This window comes from Mustelus asterias, chromosome 22, assembly GCF_964213995.1.
Source record: "Mustelus asterias chromosome 22, sMusAst1.hap1.1, whole genome shotgun sequence".
Taxonomy (NCBI): Eukaryota; Metazoa; Chordata; class Chondrichthyes; order Carcharhiniformes; family Triakidae; genus Mustelus; species Mustelus asterias.
In genome coordinates this window covers 3,523,367-3,544,700 of record NC_135822.1, presented here as the reverse complement: position 1 = coordinate 3,544,700, position 21,334 = coordinate 3,523,367, and the positions used below count along the sequence as shown (strand labels likewise).

The 21,334-nt window shown below is 44.8% G+C and overlaps 1 protein-coding gene across 1 annotated transcript in view; it reads left to right on the top strand.

Moving 5' to 3' along the window:
- The window catches only part of LOC144509812 (uncharacterized), a 44,769-nt gene extending 26,901 nt beyond the window's left edge, over positions 1-17,868 (top strand). The window contains exons 7-10 of the mRNA XM_078238636.1: positions 2,809-2,895; positions 6,680-6,827; positions 11,737-11,782; positions 13,206-17,868. Of these exons, the coding sequence (XP_078094762.1) occupies positions 2,809-2,895; positions 6,680-6,827; positions 11,737-11,765 (264 nt within the window). The 3' untranslated portion in view covers positions 11,766-11,782; positions 13,206-17,868. The remainder of the gene's footprint in view (positions 1-2,808; positions 2,896-6,679; positions 6,828-11,736; positions 11,783-13,205) is intronic.
- Positions 17,869-21,334: the final 3,466 nt, after the last annotated feature.

Here is a 21,334-nt window from a genome sequence, read left to right as displayed (position 1 = left end):
GTCTGACAGCAGCAGGGAAGAAGCTGTTCTTGAGTCGGTTGGTACGTGACCTCAGACTTTTGTATCTTTTTCCTGAAGGAAGAAGGTGGAAGAGAGAATGTGCGGGGTGCGTGGGGTCCTTAATTATGCTGGCTGCTTTGCCGAGGCAGCGGGAAGTGTAGACAGAGTCAATGGATGGGAAGCTGGTTTGCGTGATGGATTGGGCTTCATTCACGACCTTTTGTAGTTCCTTGCGGTCTTGGGCAGAGCAGGAGCCATACCAAGCTGTGATACAACCAGAAAGAATGCTTTCTATGGTGCATCTGTAAAAGTTGGTGAGAGTCGTTGCTGACAGGCCAAATTTTCTTAGTCTTCTGAGAAAGTAGAGGCGTTGGTGAAGCTTTGTGGGCAGAGCTTAGGAATAAAAAAGGGGCAGCCACTTTGTTAGGTGTTTATTATAGACCCTCAGATAATCAGTGGGAAATTGAGGAGCACGGGCTTGGAGGGCTGAAGGGCCTGTTCCTGTGCTGTACTTTTCTTAGTTCTTATTCTTTCAAATATGTGCACAATTCGCAGAGGTGTGTAAAAACAATAAAAATAGGGTAATTATATTAGGTGATTTCAACTTTCCCAACATTAAGTGGGATAGACATGATGTGGAGATGCTGGCGTTGGACTGGGGTGGGCATAGTAAGAAGTCTCACAACACCAGGTTAAAGTCCAACAGGTTTATTTGGAATCACGAGCTTTCGGAGCACTGCTCCTTCATCAGGCAGGCAGCACCTGATGAAGGAGCAGTGCTCCGAAAGCTCATGATTCCAAATAAATCTGTTGGACTTTAACCTGATGTTATGAGACTGCTTAATTGGGATAGACATAGTGTTAAGAGCTTGGAGGGAGTGGATTTCTTGAAATATGTGCAGGAAAAACTTTTAGTTCAATATATAGAGGGTCCAACAAGGAAGGCACTGTGCTGGACCTAATTTTGGGGAATGAAGCTGGACAGGTGGTTGAGGTGGTGGTGGGGAACATTTTAGTGATAGCAATCACAACATTTAAGCTTGTTATGGACAAAAAAATAGACAAGTTGCAACAAAAGTTTTGGATTGGGGGAGAGTGGATTTTTAGTGAAATAAGGCAGGATCTGGCCAAGATACAGTGGGAACAGCACCTTGTCAGGAAATCTACAGTAGAGCAGTGTGTTGGAGGGAGGGGGGGGCGGTTCAAAACGGAAATGGAGAGGATGCAAGCCCAGCATGTTCCCTCCAGAGTGATCGGAAGGAGTAACAAGCCCAGAGATCCATGGATGACCAAAGATATTCAGGATATGATGAGAAGGAAAGGACAGGCTTTAAGCAGGTATAATGGGAGCAAATTAGTGGAGGCATAAGTGGAGTATAGAAAGTGCAGGGTGGAGCTTAAGAACACAGGCCCGATGGGCCTCCTTCTGCACTGTAGAGATTCTATGATTCCGGCCTTGGGTGACTGTCTGCATGGGTTTTTTGGGTGTTCTTTGGATGCTCTGGTTTCCTCCCACAAGATGGGATTAGCCGTGGTAAATTGCGAGGTTACGGGGATAGGGCAGGACTAACAACAATCCCACCCAGGCCCTATCTCTGTAACCCGATGTATTTACCCTGCTAATCCCACTGACACTAAGGGGCAATTTAGCATGGCCAATCAACCTAACCCGTGTACTTTTGGACTGTGGGAGGAAACCGGAGCATCCGGAGGAAACCCATGCAGACACGGGGAGAACGCGCAAACACCACACAGTCACCCTGGTCCCTGGCGCTGTGAGATTGAAGTGCTAACCAGTGCGCCACTCAGTTTTTGCAATCGCTGGAACTGGAGCTATCAGAGTTCAGCATTATTATGGTGGAAATCGGATTTTTGGCACCCACACATGCACCGTAAAACATGGAAAGCCGCATTTCCCGATTCTCCCAATTTTCCGTTGCTATTCTCTCTGGTGGCCAACACAGGCTGAAAATTGCCCCCAAAACTCTTTTGCTTGAGGGCAGTTCAGAGAAAAGCAGAGGTGAGCCTCAATATTTTTAATACTGTAGAGGTGTGTGTGTGACAGTGGGAAGCTCTGCATTAAGGTGTGATATTGCTATAGATCAGTAATGTTGAATGCAAATGAGAACATCAGGAGTATCTGCTGCTTCCTGATCAAGCTTCATGAGCTGGAGCCACTCCGATGCAGTAACGGAATGATGAGTACATAAAATAATAACATTTTTGCAAATTACTTCAAAACACAGGTTTTCATTTTGATCTACAATAAACAAACTTTAATAATTATAAACTGAATGTTGAAATGCCGCTTATTGCAGTTTTGTATTTGCTAGCATCGTTCAAGAACTCATAGAATCATAGAATCCCTACAGTGCGGAAGGAGGCCATTCGGCCCATTGAGTCTGCACCGACCACAATCCCACCCAGGCTCTATCCCAATAGGCCATGTATTTACCCTGCTAGTCTCCCTGACACTAAGTGGCAATTTACCATGGCCAATCCACTTAACCCATACATCTTTGGACTGTGGGAGGAAATCGGAGCACCCGGAGGAAACCCACGCAGACACAGGGAGAATGTGCAGACTCCACATGGACAGTCACCCAAGCTGGGAATTGAACCCGGGTCCCTGGTGCAGTGAGGCAACAGTGCTAACCGCTGTGCCACCGTAATGGGGTCACAGTGGAAAATACTTGGGTATGCACTGCATCAACAGGCTGCATCCGAATCAAGCTTTCATTCTGCCTGACAGTCCCCTCTTAATGATAGTTCCTCTCGGGACTGACTGAAGTATATTCCTTCTTGTAGATCCTGAAGGGAAAGATATTCCTGGTGTGGATATTCCTGGCACAGAATCTACCAGAAGTGGCCTACCTGGTGTACCTGCTCCGTCTGGTGAGTTGTTCAATGGAAGCTTTTTGATATCTATATTTGCATAGGATTTGATTCCAGCTATAGACAGCTGGGAGGGTGTCCCGAAATTTCAAGAGGACATTTCCAGGATGATGGGTTCGAACAGACACACTTTTCATTCCAGAGTTTATACAAAGCAGGATAATTTGTTGGAAGACCCTCAAGGAATTCCCAACGTTCCCTATATTCATGCACAAGGTAATAAAGTTGATTTTTACTAATGTTTGGATACACTTTCTGTCTGACAGTGTCGATGGGGTTGGTAGGATTTTGGTTGCAAGGAGAATGCAGTTAGGCACCTTCTCACCTTTGGAAACTCTCTGTGTATTTTTTCTCAGCCTGGCTGTGTTATTTAATCTTGCTTATTCTGAGTTTGTGTGAGATGTTCTTAACTGGCGCACTCAGTCACCTGATGTTTGGCTGTAGATATTGCTTTGTGTTACTTCAGCCAGTCAGCTCTGGTGTTAAGGGAACATTAACTCTGGAACAAAGTTATGAAGTAATAGAAACAGAGAATGCTGGATAAACTCAGCAAGTCTGGCAGCATCTGTGGAGAGAGGAACAGAGTTAATGGGCAGGATTTTACGGCCTTGCTCATCCTGAAACCGTAAAATCCCACCCGAGGCCAACGGGTCTTCCCATTGTCCCCCCTCCTCGCCCCCCCGATTCCTGTGGGGGCGGGACAGTAAAATTCCAGCCAACGTTTCAAGTCCATAGACCCTTCTACAGAACTGAACAGCGATCTGTAGAAGGATCATTTAGGTCTGAAACGTTAACTCTGTTTCTCTCTCCACAGATGCTGCCAGACTGGCTGAGTTTATCCAGTATTTTATCCAGTTTTTATTTCAGATTTCCAGCATCTTCAGTATTTTGCTCTGAAATGATCATAAAGTAAACCTATTTAGTTTCCCTACAAGTGCTTAGTGAGTGTGCACAGTGTGTCTTACCCATGCTGCTAGTGTTCATTTGTTATGTCTTTCTCATTTTGTGTACCTTCTTGGTGTTCTCATCGTGGAAGGAGTCAGTGAGGGTGTCTGGCTGTTACTCAAGCCCCTTGGGATTAATGTGATATGCTTCCTTATGTTGGGCCCTGGGATGATGCTTAAACTATCAACACGCCACTCGCTGTAGCGTTGGCTGTTGGGTCCTGTCTGCTTTCTGCCACATCCTCTGTGATTTAGGGAAAGAGGAGTCATAGAGTCATAGAGGTTTACATCATGGAAACAGGCCCTTCTGCCCAGCTTGTCCATGCCGCCCTTTTTTTAATCCCAGAAGCTAATCCCAATTGCCCGCATTTGGCTCATATTCCTCTATACCCATTTTACCCATGTAACTATCTAAATGCTTTTTAAAAGATAAAATTGTACCCACCTCTACTACTACCTCTGGCAGCTTGTTCCAGACACTCACCACCCTCTGTGTGAAAAAATTGCCCCTCTGGACCCTTTTGTATCTCTCCCCTCTCACCTCAAACCTATGCCCTCTAGTTTTAAACTCCCCTGCCTTTGGGAAAAGATATTGACTATCTAGCTGATCTATGCCTCTCATTATTTTATAGACCTCAATAAGATCACCCCTCAGCCTCCTACGCTCCAGAGAAAAAAGTCCCAGTCTACCCAGCCTCTCCTTATAACTCAATCCATCAAGTCCCGGTAGCATCCTGGTAAATCTCTTATGCACTCTTTCTAGTTTAATAATATCTTTTCTATAATAGGATGACCAGAACTGTACACAATATTCCAAGTGTGGCCTTACCAATGTCTTGTACAACTTCAACAAGACATCCCAACTCCTGTATTCAATGTTCTCACCAATGAACATTGAGGAGCTAGATTCATTTTGTGGAATGGACTTCCAATACCAGTTAAGGCTGGAGTGAGTCTTTGGTTAAGGGGATAGCCTAAGTCAGAAGGTGCTGGGTTCGAACCCCAGCCCAGGCAGGCCTGTCGAGTGGAGACTGTCCAGTTTTAGTGGCGCAAGTGGCTCCTCCCGTGTGGGTTGGAGGAATCCATTAGATCCTCTTGCCAGGATTAACCACTTGATTGGCCAGTATAACAGTGGATCATGAATAGAGCAAAGGAGGTTATGGGGAGTCTTATTAGAGACATTCAAAACCCTGAAGAGTTTTAACAGAGTAAATAAGGAGAAACTGTCCCTCGAGGTCCCTCATGACAGACTGGTGCAGAAGGTGAAGTCGCATGGGATCAGAGGTGAGCTGGCAAGGTGGATACAAAACTGCTCGGTCAAAGAAGACAGAGAGTAGCAGTGGAAGGGTGCGTTTCTGAATGGAGGGCTGTGACAAGTGGCGTTCCTCAGGGATCAGTGCTGGGACCTCTGCTGTTTGTAATATATACAAATGATTTGGAGGAAAATATAACTGGTTTGATTAGTAAGTTTGCAGACAACACAAAGGTTGGTGGATTTGTGGATAGCGATCAGGATACAGCAGGATATAGATCAGTTGGAGACTTGGGCGGAGAGATGGCAGATGGAGTTTAATCCAGACAAATGTGAGGTAATGCATTTTGGAAGGTCTAATACAGATAGGAAAGATACAGTAAATGGCAGAACCCTTAAGAGTATTGATAGGCAAAGGGATCTGGGTGTACAGGTACACAGGTCACTGAAAGTGGCAATGCAGGTGGAGAAGGTAGTCAAGAAGGCATATGGCATGCTTGTCTTCATTGGCTGGGGCATTGAGTTTAAAAATTGGCAAGTCATGTTGCAGCTTTATAGAACCTTAGTTAGGCCGCGCTTGGAATATAGTGTTCAATTCTGGTCGCCACACCACCAGAAGGATGTGGAGGCTTTGGAGAGGGTACAGAAAAGATTTACCAGGATGTTGCCTGGTATGGAGGGCATTAGCTATGAGGAGAGGTTGGAGAAACTTGGTTTGTTCTCACTGGAACGATGGAGGTTGAAGGGCGACCTGATAGAAGTCTACAAGATTATGAGAGACATGGACGGAGTAGAGAGTCAGAAGCTTTTTCCCAGGGTGGAAGAGTCAATTACTAGGGGGCACAGGTTTAAGGTGAGAAGGGCAAGGTTTAAAGGAGATGTACGAGGCAGATTTTTTACACAGAGAGTAGTGGGTGCCTGGAACTCGTTGCCGGGGGAGGTAGTGGAAGTGGATACGGTAGTGACTTTTAAGGAGCGTCTTGACAAATACATGAATAGGATGGGAATGGAGGGATATGGTCCCCGGAAGGGTAGGGGGTTTTAGTTTAGTCGGGCAGCATGGTCGGTGCAGGCTGGGAGGGTTGAAGGGCCTGTTCCTGTGCTGTAATTTTCTTTGTTCTTTGTATCCAGTGGCAGGAATACCAGAGACAGATTTAAGATGATTGGCAAAAGAACCAGAGTATTACCAGGAAAATTGCTTCCACATTATGGGTTATTATAATCTGGGATGCGCTGCTGAACAGCTGGGGAAGCAGATTCATAGCAACTTAGAAAAGAGAATTGGATTAATATTCAAAGGGAAAACATTTCCAGAACGATGGGGAATGATCAAGGGAGTGGAACTAATTGGAGAATCCTTTCAAAGAAGAAGCACAGGGACAACATCCTGCGTCTGTCCTGCAAATATCTGTGATTCTAGGAAAGGGATGTACAGGAGACAACCTGTCAGACAGTTAATAAACCTGTAAATCCTGGCAAGAATTTAGAAAGTGTGGGCTTAATGAGACAAATAGCCACACTCCCCGGGATGTTCTTACTGACATATCTATTCTATTTACCTCTCTTTTTCTCTCCCATTATTCTGAAGGTTATCATTGAATGGGGATTAAATGGAACCTACGTGCTAGAAGCTGGTGCCGTGACGGGTGCTTTTATTTCTGTCACCATCAAAATTGGCCTGGTTTGGTCAATGGTCAAAGTTTCCCGCTGTTTTGGTCAAGATCTTCATGAAAGAAGTAAGTTGGCATCTTTGAAGCCTTTGAATATGAATGGTGGCATTTGATACACCTTCCAAACCCTCTACCACCTAGAAGGGAAGGGGCAATAGGTGCACGGTCACACTGCCACCTGGAAGTTTCCCTCCAAGTTGCACATTGATGCAATTTGGAACCAAATCATTGACCCTTCACTGTCTCTGGATCAAAATCCCTCAAAGCACTGTGGGTGTACCTACCACATGGACTGTAATGGTTCAAGAAGGTTCAAGTTGGTCTTTATTGCAAAGGGGATGGAGTATAAAAGTAGTGAAGTCCCACCACAACTGTGCAGGACTTCAGTGAGACCACACCTAGAGTACTGTTTACAATTTTGGTTTCCTTTTTTATTCTTTCATGGGATGAGGGCATTGTTGGCAAGGCCAGCATTTGTTGCCCATCCCTAATTGCCTTTGAACTGAGTGGCTCGCTAGGCCATTTCAGAGGGCAGTTAAGAGTCAACCACATTCCTGTGGCTCTGGAGTCACATGTAGGCCAGACCAGGTAAGGACGGCAGATTTCCTTCCCTAAAGGACATTAGTGAAGTGGATGGGTTTTTACAACAACCGACAATGTTTTTATGGTCCCGGTTAGTGAATGAGATTTTCATTCTGGATTTTATTAACTAAATTTAAATTCCACCAACTCCTATGGTGGGATTTGAACCCTTGAACCTATGTCCCCAGAGTATTAGTCTGAGCCTGTGGATTACTAGTTCAGTAAAATTACCAATACGCCACCATCTGCCCAAATTTAAGGAGGGACATATTGACATTAGAAACTGTTCAGAGGAGTTTCACTGGTTGATTCTTGGTGTCATGAGTAAAGGTTCAGCGAGTTGAGAGTACTGTGTGCAGTTCTGGTCGCCACATTATCGGAAGGATGTGGTTGCACTGGAGGGGGTGCAGAGGAGATTCACCAGGATGCTGCCTGGGACGGAGCATTTAAGTTATAAAGAGAGGTTGGATAGGCTTGGGTTGTTTTCTCTGGAGCAGAAAAGACTGAGGAGTGACCTGATCGAGGTGTACAAGATTATGAGGGGCATGGACAGGGTGGATAAGGAGCAGCTGTTCCCCTTAGTTGAAGAGTCAGTCACAAGGGGACATAGGTTCAACGTGAGGGGCAGGAGGTTTAGGGGGGATGTGAGGAAAAATGTTTTTACCCAGAGGGTGGTGACAGTCTGGAATGCGCTGCCTCAAAGGATGGTGGAGGTGGGTTGCCTCACATCCTTTAAGAGGTATCTGGATGAGCACTTGGCACATCATAACATTCAGGGCTATTTGCCAAGTGCTGGTAGATGGAATTAGGTGGGAGTTCAGGTACTTCTAATGTACCGGTGCAGACTCAATGGGCCGAAGGGCCTCTTCTATGCTGTATGATTCTATGATTCTAAGTTGGGCCTTTACTCATTGGAGTTTCGAAAAAATGGGAGGTGAGCTTTTTGATACATATAAGATTCTGAGGGGGCTTGACAGGGTCAAAGCTGAGAGGATGTTTCCCGTTGTGGGAGAGTTTAGAACTCGGTGGCACAATTTAAAAATTTAAGTTGGAGATGAGGAGGAACTTCTCTTAGAGGGTCTTTAGTCTTTGAAAGAGAGCATTGGAGGCTGAATCATTGAATATATTCAAAGCTAAGTTCAACAGTTGTTTGATCTATAAGAGTCTCAAGGGCAGGAAAGCAAAGTTAAGGCCAAAATTGAATCAGCCATGATCTTATTGAATGGCAGAGTAGGCGCGAGGTGACAATGGCCTACTTCTGTTTCTTATGATCTCAGGTGGTTCACCACCATCTTCTCAATAGCATTTAGGCTCAGGCACTGCTGACTTTACCAGCAACGCTCACATCCAAAGAACAAAAGCACAAAATGGCTGAATTGTACTTGATGCTGAGGGAGGGAACACAGCTGCATGAGTGGGTGCAATTGAAGACATATCAAAAGGGAATCTTTAAACCCAGTATTTTCCAGAGACTTCAGGCTGGACTATTGGAATGCTGCAACGTACTAAAACTGTTCTGAAAGTGAAATGTTTGCAAGAGCAGCAGCTGCTCTGTGAATTAGCCACATGAGACCAATTTGGGTTATTGTAGGTCAGATACACAATCCAAACGATTCTAGTGCTGTCTATATTTATATAAAAATATACATTTAAAAATCATACTCGCTGCACATCGGCAATTCTGTGGCTGAGAAAGTTAACCATCACACTGCCCCAAGCCTCTTAGTTTTGTTCTTGAGTCGGATATTAAGAAGCTTGAGATCACAGAATTCTTACAGTGCAGAAGGAGGCCATTCAGCCCATTGAGTCTGCACCAAATGTCCAACAGAGCATCCTACCCAGACCCTATCCCTGTAACCCCACATATTTATCCCACTAATCCCCCTAACCCACACATCTTGGGATTCTAAGTAACAATTTAGCATGGCCAATCCACCTAATCTGCACATCTTTAGACTGTGAGAAAAACCGGAGCACCCAGAGGCAACCCATGCAGGCACGGGGAGAATGTGCAAACTCCACACAGACAGTGACCCGAGGCTGGAATTGAAGCTGGGTCCTTGGAGCTGTGAGGCAGCAGTGCTAACCACTGTGCCACCATTTCCTTTGCAGAAGTATTGATCCTGAACTCAGTGTCTAAAATTGCCAATGGGCTTCAGGAGATCCTGTGAGATTCCCATTCTCCTGTGACACTGTGGCACTGAGATGCTTTGTGTTGTACATTGTTGGAGAATCTGGGAGACGATTAGATTCTCCGCGAGTGGGAGCCACTCTGCATTTTCACCTTCAACTCGGGCTCAACCTCAAGCTCCTCCTGCAGGATGAATGTTGCCATCGGTCGATTTGCAAGAGAAAAATAAGTTGACAGATCTTCCCTGGCCTGTTGGAGATTCATCTCAGGATTCATCGCAGCTTTTGAGAGGCCAATCTCCTCTCTTCGTCCCGTTAGTGGAGACAATCCCTGAACAATGGTTGGTTAAAAAATCCAGTGTTTGGAGTAAAACCGATGACTGTGTGACAATGTTGAGAAGGTTGCAGCTTTTACTTTGACCTGAGTGGGGAGCTGTGGCTTTTCAAATGAATCAAAAGCAGATTCGTGCTGAAGGCCATAGATCACCAAGTATAGATTGAGAGACTAGAAATCTACACCAAGCAATGGTCTACACCAATCTACACCAAGTAAACTGGTCTCATAGATATTTGTTACTGTAAATGTTCTGGATTTTTTTAAAGGGCTCTTTAGTAAATGTACAACCTTGTTGATAATCTTCTTTACTTGGTTGGTCTTAACTTGTGTCAGCCATTGACATCATTGCAACTCAAAAATTATTCAACCAGAAAATTTCCTTTTGGGGATCGCAGTTTTTCAGTTATTTTAATGAATTAATTGACATATTCAGGTGAAATTTCTTAAAATCATGATCAGTAATTTCATCCAAATACAATTTATTAGCCTACCCCTTAAGAGTGCTGGCCAGTATAACTGAACTATATCTTTTATTCTTTCTTGGGATATTAGCCTCACTGGCTAGTCCAGCATTTATTGCCCATCCCTAGTTGCCCTTGAGAAGGTGGTGATTAACCACCTTCCTAAATACAACTTGCTGGGCTATTTCAGAGGGCAGTTGAGAGTCAACCACATTGCTGTGGTTCTGGAGTCACATGTAGGGCAGACCAGGTAAGGGTGACAGATTTCCTTCCCTAAGGGACATTAGTGAACCAGATGGGTTTTTAACAACAAGTTTTGTGATCAGCATCATTGATGCTAGCTTTTTATTACATATTTTTTAGTTAATTGAGTTTAATTACCCAGCTACCTTGGTGGGATTTGAACTCATGCCTCTAGATCACTAGTCCTATAATTACTGTGAATGGCCTTCCAGCATATTTGACAAATCAATGAGAAAATGAACTTGCTGTATACTGTTTGAAACCTCAGGTAAATATAGGACAAGGATAATATTGGGAGTGGACATGCCCATAATCAGATCCTCTGGCCTCCTGGTGCTCACTTGAGCTGCACAAAGATAAGGGGCAGGTCAAACGATTGGTCAGATTGAAGTCTGTAAGATCCTGAATGGTATTGACAAGGTGGATGTGAAAGGGTGTTTCCCCTTGTGGGTGAGTCCAGAACTAGGGGGCACTGTTTTAAAATTAGGGGGTCACCCCTTTGAGACAGAAATAAGGAGAAATTTTCTCTCAGAGGGTTGTGTGACTTTGGCCTCAGAAGGTGGTGGAGGCTGAATATTTTTAAGGTGGAGGGAGATAGATTCTTGTTAGGCCAGGGAATCAATTATCATGGGTAGATGGAATGTGGAATTTAAAACACTAACAGATGAGCCAAGATCTTATTGAATGATGGAGCATGCTGGAGGCGCTGCTCCTATTTTGCATGTTTGTGTGGATGTTTAAATGCATATGGTGCAGAAAGTCAGTGCGAAGGCCTGACAAAACGTCAGTGAATTTGAGATCTGCATTAGCCCTGAGAATTGGGTTTTCCCACTCTTTAAATAAGTGCTGCCTCTGCACTGGGTGTTGTTCAGGCATGCTGGGTTCCTGAATGACGCTGGTCTGAATCCTCGACCACATAAGGCAAGACAGATTTCTGTGCAGTTTCCAAACATTTCTTAGTTTGTGTTAAAACTTTGATAAAAGTTTGCAGTGATGGGACCAATCAGTATTCCATCAGCTGCCAAAAAAGCTCATTTCTGCACACAGTATTCAGAAAGTGAAAACCGTCACCATCAGCCTGAGGTTTGTTTCTGGGACCTGATAAATCCTGCTGCTCGTTACAGGAGAATTATGTTATGGCTGGGCTCATTCACTGTCTTTATTATTACTCTTTCTAATTATATCTTTGGCTTTTTTCATGTTTTCCCCCTTTCTTTCCTAGTGTTTAGTTCCACGGACACGCTCCCATAGGCTTGGATTCCTTCAAGGTAAGCATGATACTTCTTTTTTTGCCATTTCTTTTCCCACATCTCTCTATAAAACAAAACTCTTCTGGCTCCACGCAGTGCCTGTAGGCGATGGGTCTTTCTTCCCATTCAGCCTCCTATGGGAAAAGTCCAAGCAGCAGCTCATCCAAGTGATGATGCATCTACCCCAACTCATACGTGTGAATAGTGTCTTAGTGCCTTCTGACTATGACACTCGGTGAGGTGTTTCTTTTAACTACACGGCTCTGGGTCACACTGGAGCAACCTCATGAGCAAGGGATCTTCCAGTTAAAAGCAGACTTTTTTTTATTCATTTGTGGGACATGGGTGTCGCTGGCTCACCGGCATTTATTCCCCACCCCGAGTTGCCCTTGAACTGAGTGGCTTGTTAGCCCGTTTCAGAGGGCAGTCAACCACATTGCTGCGGCTCTGGAGTCACACATAGGCCAGGCTGGGTAAGGACAACAGATTTCCTTCCCTAAAGGACATTAGTGAACCAGATGGGTTTTTTCGACAATCGACAATGGTTTCATGGTCATCAGTAGATTCTTAATTCCAGATATTTTTTATTGAATTCACATTCCACCATCTGTTGTGGCAGGATTCGAACCCAGGTCTCCAGAACATCAACTGAGTTTCTGCATTAATAGTCTAGCGATAATACCCCTAGGCCATCACTCCCTGCCAAATAAGTTTCCCGATTTCTTTGATCAGAATGTATCACCTCACACTTCTCTGTATTAAATTCCGCCTGCCTTTCTCTGCCCTTTCTACTAGTCTGTCTACATCAATTGGTATCATCCTCACTGCAGAAGGAGGCCATTCGGCCCATAGAGTCTGCACCAACAACAATCCCACCCAGGCCCTATCCCCATAATCACCGCACTGATCCCTCTAACCTGTGCATCCTGGGACACTAAGGGGCAATTTAGCATGGCCAATCAACCTAACCCGCACATCTTTGGACTGTGGAAGGAAACCGGAGCACCCGGAGGAAACCCACGCAGACACGGGAAGAGCGTGCAAACTCCACACAGCCAGTCAACCAAGACGGGAATCGAACCCGGTTCCGTGGAGCTGTGAGGCAGTCGTGCCGCCCAGATATTTTTTGGAACTTTGGTTCTTGGAACAACCCCTGTCACAATATCGTACTCGCCTGTGTACAAGTGCAGAAACAAACTGAATGTCAAGTGTCGCATTTCGCACTAAAGGTTGTAGGGATCAGCCCTTTAAAAGTGAGAATATTCAGTTGGTGGCAATGAGTAGCATCTTTGAGCAGGATTGTTTGTTGGATCGGGATGTTACAGTCCTTCAGGTGAAGAGGTCAATGTGATGAGGGGATCGGGCGTAGCTTAAAGCAGAGGCAATACTGAGAATGAATTAAAAAGGCCAAACACTGAAAAATAATTTTTGTCTCTCCCAGGTCCATGCCTTCCTCATCAAAGTCATAATCTACCCACTGCCTTCACACCCTGAGTGGCATTACCGAATCACCCTGTCCAAGTGTTCAGTGATGAAAACAGTTTGCTACAATGTTTAACATGAATGAATATATCTATTTTTATATCACAACATTTATACAAAACAATAGTTTCTTAAACTAAATTTTTTAAAACTGTAAAAATATAGTTTGCTGGGGTAACTCCATTGCTATTGAATATATACATTTTGATATCTAATTTATCGATATATTCAGAGCTTCGCTGCTGGACATATCTTTGTACAGAAGTATCAACGTTGTCAAATTCAAATAGTCTGATTACATTTGGAGTTATAATCAGTTCATTCCAGTAAGGACTGGACAGATGGTTTAAATGGCAGATTATTGAATTAGTCAATATACTGGAATTAATTAAAAGCAAATTACTGCGGATGCTGGAATCTGAAACCAAAAGAGAAAACGCTGGAAAATCTCAGCAGGTCTGGCAGCATCTGTAAGGAGAGAAAAGAGCTGACGTTTCGAGTCCGGATGATCCTTTGGCAAGGCTGGGCTTTGACAAAGGGTCATCTGGACTCGAAACATCAGCTCTTTTCTCTCCTTACAGATGCTGCCAGACCTGCTGAGATTTTCCAGCATTTTCTCATTTGGTTACTGGAATTAATTATATTTTGTCAATAACTGATACTTCACAATGATGTTAACATTGCAGGTGATAGAATACAGGCGTAATGATTGGAAATTTACACTAAAATATTGTGATTAGAACATTTAACAATTTGTGTGAAATTGCTTTAAGTATTAAGTACATTAACAGTAAAGTATTGGATAAAGTCATATTTATTTGATAATATTGCAATGTATAGTTTACAGATTTATGTATTGAATTTATATTAGTTACCATTGAATGCTTGTTGTTTCACCTGGCACCATTACTGACCGATTGTATCCACTTGGCTGGAAGTGTTTGAAAGTGTAATCGGATCGCAGGAGGCTGAGATCGGACTGAATTTTTCAGGTGCCCTGAGTGGAGAGTCAGCTACAGGACACATTCTCACTGATGGAGATATTTTAGAGGAGGCAGGTTCAGAGTCCCATCAACAACTGTCCAAGGCTGAACTCAGACTCTGCGTGTTGTACTCAACTGTGAGATGAGCTTCTGACCATTTGTATTTCACATCACAAAGCGGCCTATTTTCACCTCTGTTACATTGTCCAACCCTGCCCCTGCTGAAACTCTCGTTTGTTACCTCTCATCTTGACTATTCCAATGCACACCTGGCTGGCTTCCCGCCCTCTGTAAACTTGAGAATATCCAAAGCTCTGCTGCCCTGTACTAGCTGGAACCAAGTCTTGTTCACCCATCCCCTGTGCTCGCTGACTTACACTGGATCCTGGTCAGGCCTCAATTTAAAAATTCTCCAACTTGTTTTCAAACTCCTCTACCCCCTATCTCTGTAATCTCCTACAACCATCCCAAGATATCTCATCCAATTCCAGCCTCTTCTGCATCTTCGATTTTAATAACTCTACAATTGGTGTATGGGTGTTCAGATCCGCAGGGGCGGCATGGTGGCACAGTGGTTAGCACTGCTGCCTCACACTGCCAGGGACTCGGGTTCAATTCCTGGCTTGGGTCACGATCTGTATAGAGTCTGCATGTTCTCCTCGTGTCTGCGTGGGTTTCCTCCGGGTGCTCTGGTTTCCTCCCACAGTCCAAAGATGTACAAGTTAGGTGGATTGGCCATGCTAAATTGCCCTTTAGTGTCAGGGGGATTAGCAGGGTAAATGCATGCGGTTCTGGGTATAGAGCCTGGATGGGATTGTGGTTGGTGCAATCTCGATGGGCTGATTGGCCTCCTTCTGCCCTGTAGGGATTCTATGATTCTAGATCCCTGGGCCTTGTATTCTATAATTCCCTCTCTAAACCTCTCTGTCTCTCTACCACTCTTTCCTCCTTTAAGACATTCCTTAAAATCTACCTTTTTGACCATTACTTTGGTCATCTGACCTCATGTTGCCTTACGTGTCTCAGTGTCCAATATTGCTCCCATGAAGCACCTTTATGTTGAAAGTGCTATATAAATACAAGTTCTTGTTGTATTTAAGTCTATTTTATATATGAATTGTGTTGTGTGATTTGCTACAGGAGAGACAAGATATGGATGTTTTTGATAAGTATTACGCAGCGGTTTTGAATAACTGTAAACCAACAAAAGAATAGTTAACCTTTTCGTGATTTGAAGTAAGTCTGTTTGAATATCGTAGTCACATGATATGCTATTCACTGTGTTAAATTCCCCTTGTACAAGACTTCTTTTATTGTGATTTTCCTTTGGTTAAAACTCATTTCCTGGTTGCTCCTGGTTTGTGGCTATTACCCAATGCCATGCTGCTGTCCTCCAACATGAATCTATGGCCAGTCGATAGGACCATGTGGCTAGCATGCGGCCCACTTCAGCGTGAACTAAATGTGAATCTATTTAATCGGAGAATGCCATTGATGAACTGCACAGTTCCCTAGGCAACAGGGGACTTTTCTGACTACATTGCAGCAAATCAAACACTATTTTCCAGCTCCCAGCTCCCGATCTATGTCCACTGCAGGGTCAATCCCAAAGACTTTGGGTTGACAAGAGAAATGAGTGGAACCTGCTGCGAAACAAATGGTCCAATGGTCACTGCTCAATCGGTCCAACACTTTCAGACTCTGGGTCAAATTAACCCAACTTTAAATACTGTGCCCTTAAGTTCCAGGACAGGGCGATGGGGTGGGCCTAACTGCACTGGATGTCAGCTCCAGCCTAAATCATAGGGATGGGGTCATTTTAATAATCAGGTCAGTCAGCCTGTGCCTGCAGAGACATCCTCACAAGGCTCAGGCCTCTCAGTGTGTCAGGGAGTGTAGATGAGAAGACAAAGACCCTTAAAGAGCTGGAGGTCTTTGCCCAGGGAAACTAAAGTATCTCCATTCAGTGGATATTCAGGCAACCTCTGGAATCAATGAAATTTGCTGCTTATCATGTCTGGTGACTTGGTTAAACGATGGAACCCTATCCTTCCGCAGCATTTGTGGATTCTCCTAAGCCTAGCACAGGAATGCTGACTAGGATTCCTGGGATGGCATTGGAATGTTCTTAAACCTGAGGAGGACTCACTTGTTGAGGCCAGAAATTTCCCATTGCACCAATAAAGTTATTAAGCATTTTAAATTATTTTATCTGAATATTTGATTAGGAAGTTACTTCGTTCCTTTTTGTTTATAATTGGTGGAGAACTTGACCTGATTTTTCCGGATTCTGTGGCTGTTCACTATTTACAACTAGAAAGCAATGAGCTTAAGTTTTTGTGATTCAGGTGAATTGACCAAGTGTTTATAAAAGAGAAAGAAAGGCAGGCGTTTCCTTTTGACTCTACAGACTTGTTTAGCCTGCTATGTTACATCAGCACAGAGTTAATCTTTAACCTGTATAAAAGCACCAAAGATTATCAAAGTTGAACAGTTGTTTTAATCTGACTCAAAACAAGTTTTTAATTTAAGATTAACTGTAGTGTCAAACCAACTAATGAGAAGAAAATGACAGTACAGAGTAAAACTCACAATTGTGTTGTTCTGGTTTGAGTGCCCGCTGTTGGGGGGTGCTTCCATCTGTTATGGGAAACAGACATGCAGCCAATTTAGGGTGGCTTTAAGCATCTTCCAGGGATAAATTTCAGAACGGTTTTGGAACAGGTGTCTGATCTATTCTCCCAGCTGGGGAAATGATTGAATGTTTACAACCAGTCCCGTTTCCCCATTCTTTCCCCATAGCCCTGCACTTTCAGGTGTTCATTAAATTCCCTGTCAAAAGGCACGATTGAATGTGCCTCCACTACACTCTCTCTGGCAGTGTGTTCCAGATCCTGCCCACTCAGAGTGGCACGGTGGCACAGTGATTAGCACTGCTGCCTCACAGCGCCAAGGACCCGGGTTCAATTCCCGGCTTGGGTCACTGTCTGTGCGGAGTCTGCACAGTTGTGAGGGGGGAGTGGAAACTGCTCTTTGACCCCCTCAGCTGAGACCAAATAGAAACCTCATTTAAAACAAGCACAGTGAGGCCTGTGAGGCAATCCCCTCGTAGCTCCAACCCTAACTGTTGGGTCACAAAAGAGTAGATTGTAAAAGGCTCTGCTCCCAGTGTGGAATCTCGCTGTATGGGAGCAGGAGTCAATGATAAGGCCACCAACACAATAGCACAATAACTCTGTCAGACTTATCCTGGGGACTGGGCAGTGAGGCCTTGCACCTGGAACCTCATCTGTAAATTTGACAGAATTTCAGATCCAAAGAACAAAGAACAATACAGCACAGGAACAGGCCCTTCGGCCCTCCAAGCCCGTGCCGCTCCCTGGTCCAAACTAGACCATTCTTTTGTATCCCTCCATTCCCACTCCGTTCATATGGCTATCTAGATAAGTCTTAAACGTTCCCAGTGTGTCTGCCTCCACCACCTTGCCTGGCAGCGCATTCCAGGCCCCCACCACCCTCTGTGTAAAATATGTCCTTCTGATATCTGTGTTAAACCTCCCCCCCTTCACCTTGAACCTATGACCCCTCGTGAACGTCACCACCGACCTGGGGAAAAGCTTCCCACCGTTCACCCTATCTATGCCATTCATAATTTTATACACCTCTATTAAGTCTCCCCTCATCCTCCGTCTTTCCAGGGAGAACAACCCCAGTTTACCCAATCTCTCCTCATAACTAAGCCCCTTCATACCAGGCAACATCCTGGTAAACCTCCTCTGTACTCTCTCTAAAGCCTCCACGTCCTTCTGGTAGTGTGGCGACCAGAACTGGACGCAGTATTCCAAATGCGGCCGAACCAACATTCTATACATTTGCAACATCAGACCCCAACTTTTATACTCTATGCCCCGTCCTATAAAGGCAAGCATGCCATATGCCTTCTTCACCACCTTCTCCACCTGTGACGTCACCTTCAAAGATCTGTGGACTTGCACACCCAGGTCCCTCTGCGTATCTACACCCTTTATGGTTCTGCCATTTATCGTATAGCTCCTCCCTACATTATTTCTACCAAAATGCATCACTTCGCATTTATCTGGATTGAACTCCATCTGCCATTTCTTTGCCCAAATTTCCAGCCTATCTATATCCATCTGTAGCTTCTGACAATGCTCCTCACTATCTGCAAGTCCTGCCAATTTTGTGTCGTCCGCAAACTTACTGATCACCCCAGTTACACCTTCTTCCAGATCGTTTATATAAATCACAAACAGCAGAGGTCCCAATACAGAGCCCTGCGGAACACCACTAGTCACAGGCCTCCAGCCGGAAAAAGACCCTTCCACTACCACCCTCTGTCTTCTGTGACCAAGCCAGTTCTCCACCCATCTAGCCACCTCCCCCTTTATCCCATGAGATCCAACCTTTTTCACCAGCCTACCATGAGGGACTGTGTCAAACGCTTTACTAAAGTCCATATAGACGACATCCACGGCCCTTCCCTCGTCAACCATTCTGGTCACTTCTTCAAAAAACACCACCAGGTTAGTGAGGCATGACCTCCCTCTCACAAAACCATGCTGACTATCGTTAATGAGTTTATTCCTTTCTAAATGCGCAGTTCAACTCGTTTCACTCTCGTGTTCAAAGTGATGGTAATGTTGCAGCAGCATGGTTTATTCTTAAACTGGGAAGCGTTGAAGCTTTACCCTTTGAACAGAGTGTTAATGTTCTGTGGAACAGGGTTCAATTCTCACCATTGCAGATGGTGATAGAAACATAGAAACATAGAAAAACTACAGCACAATACAGGCCCTTCAGCCCACAAAGTTGTGCCGAACATGTCTCTACCTTAGCGATTACTAGGCTTACCTATAACCCTCTATCTTACTAAGTTCCATGTACTTATCTAAAAGTCACTTAAAAGACCCTATCGAATCCACCTCCACCACTGTTGCTGGCAGCCCATTCTACGCACCCACCACCCTCTGAGTGAAAAACTTACCCCTGACATCTCCTCTGTACCTACTCCCCAGCACCTTAAACCTGTGTCCTCTTGTGGCAACCATTTCAGCCCTGGGAAAAAGCCTCTGACTATCCACTCGATCAATACCTCTCAACATCTTATACACCTCTATCAGGTCACCCCTCATCCTTCGTCTCTCCAAGGAGAAAAGACCGAGCTCACTCAACCTATCCTCATAAGGCATGCTCCCCAACCCAGGCAACCTCCTTGTAAATCTCCTCTGCACCCTTTCTATGGCTTCCACATGCTTCCTGTAATGAGGCGACCAGAACTGAGCATAGTACTCCAAGTGTGGTCTGACCAGGGCCTTATATAGCTGCAACATTATCTCATGACTCCTAAACTCAATTCCTCGATTGATGAAGGCCAGTACACCATACGCCTTCTTAACCACAGCCTCAACCTGCACAGCTGCTTTGAGCGTCCTATGAACTCAGACCCCAAGATCCTTCTGATCTTCCACACTGCCAAGAGTCCTACCATTAATATTATATTCCGCCATCCTATTTGACCTGCCAAAATGAAGCACCTCACACTTATCTGGGTTGAACTCCATCTGCCACTTCTCCGCCCAGTCTTGCATCCTATCAATGTCTCGCTGCAACTTCTGACATCCCTCCACACTATCCACAACACCTCCAACCTTTGTGTCATCAGCAAACTTACCAACCCATCCCTCCACTTCCTCATCCAGGTCATTTATAAAAATCACAAAGAGTAAGGGTCCCAGAGCAGATCCCTGGAGCACTCCACTGGTGACTGACCTCCATGCAGAATATGACCCATCTATAACCACTCTTTGCCTTCTAGAACATAGAACAGTACAGCACAGAACAGGCCCTTCGGCCCACGATGTTGTGCCGAGCTTTATCTGAAACCAAGATCAAGCTATCCCACTCCCTATCATCCTGGTGTGCTCCATGTGTCTATCCAATAACCGCTTAAATGTTCCTAAAGTGTCTGACTCCACTATCACTGCAGGCAGTCCATTCCACACCCCAACCACTCTCTGCGTAAAGAACCTACCTCTGATATCCTTCCTATATCTCCCACCACGAACCCTATAGTTATGCCCCCTTGTAATAGCTCCATCCACCCGAGGAAATAGTCTTTGAACGTTCACTCTATCTATCCCCTTCTTCATTTTATAAACCTCTATTAAGTCTCTCCTCAGCCTCCTCCGCTCCAGAGAGAACAGCCCTAACTCCCTCAACCTTTCCTCATAAGACCTACCCTCCAAACCAGGCAGCATCCTGGTAAATCTCCTCTGCACTCTTTCCAGCGCTTCCACATCCTTCTTATAGTGAGGTGACCAGAACTGCACACAATATTCCAAATGTGGTCTCACCAAGATCCTGTACAGTTGCAGCATAACCCCACGGCTCTTAAACTCCAACCCCCTGTTAATAAAAGCTAACACACTATAGGCCTTCTTCACAGCTCTATCCACTTGAGTGGCAACCTTTAGAGATCTGTGGATATGAACCCCAAGATCTCTCTGTTCCTCCACAGTCTTCAGAACCCTACCTTTGACCTTCTGTGACAAGCCAGTCCTGGATCCACAAAGCAATGTCCCCTTGGATCCCATGCCCCCTCACTTTCTCAATAAGCCTTGCATGGGGCACCTCATCAAATGCCTTGCTGAAGTCCATATATACTACATCTACTGCTCTTCCTTCATCAATGTGTTTAGTCACATCCTCAAAAAATTCAATCAGGCCCGTAAGGCATGATCTGCCTTTGACAAAGCCTTGCTGACTATTCTTAATCATATTATACCTCTCCAAATGTTCATAAATCCTGCCTCTCAGGATCTTCTCCATCAACTTACCAACCACTGAGGCTAGACTCACTGGTCTATAATTTCCAGGGCTATCTCTACTCCCTTTCTTGAATAAAGGAACAACATCCGCAATCCTCCAATCCTCTGGAACCTCTCCCGTCTCCATTGATGATACAAAGATCATCGCCAGAGGCTCAGCAATCTCCTCCCTCACCTCCCACAGTAGCCTGGGGTACATCTCATCCGGTCCCGGCGACTTATCTAACTTGATGCTTTTCAAAAGCTCCAACACATCC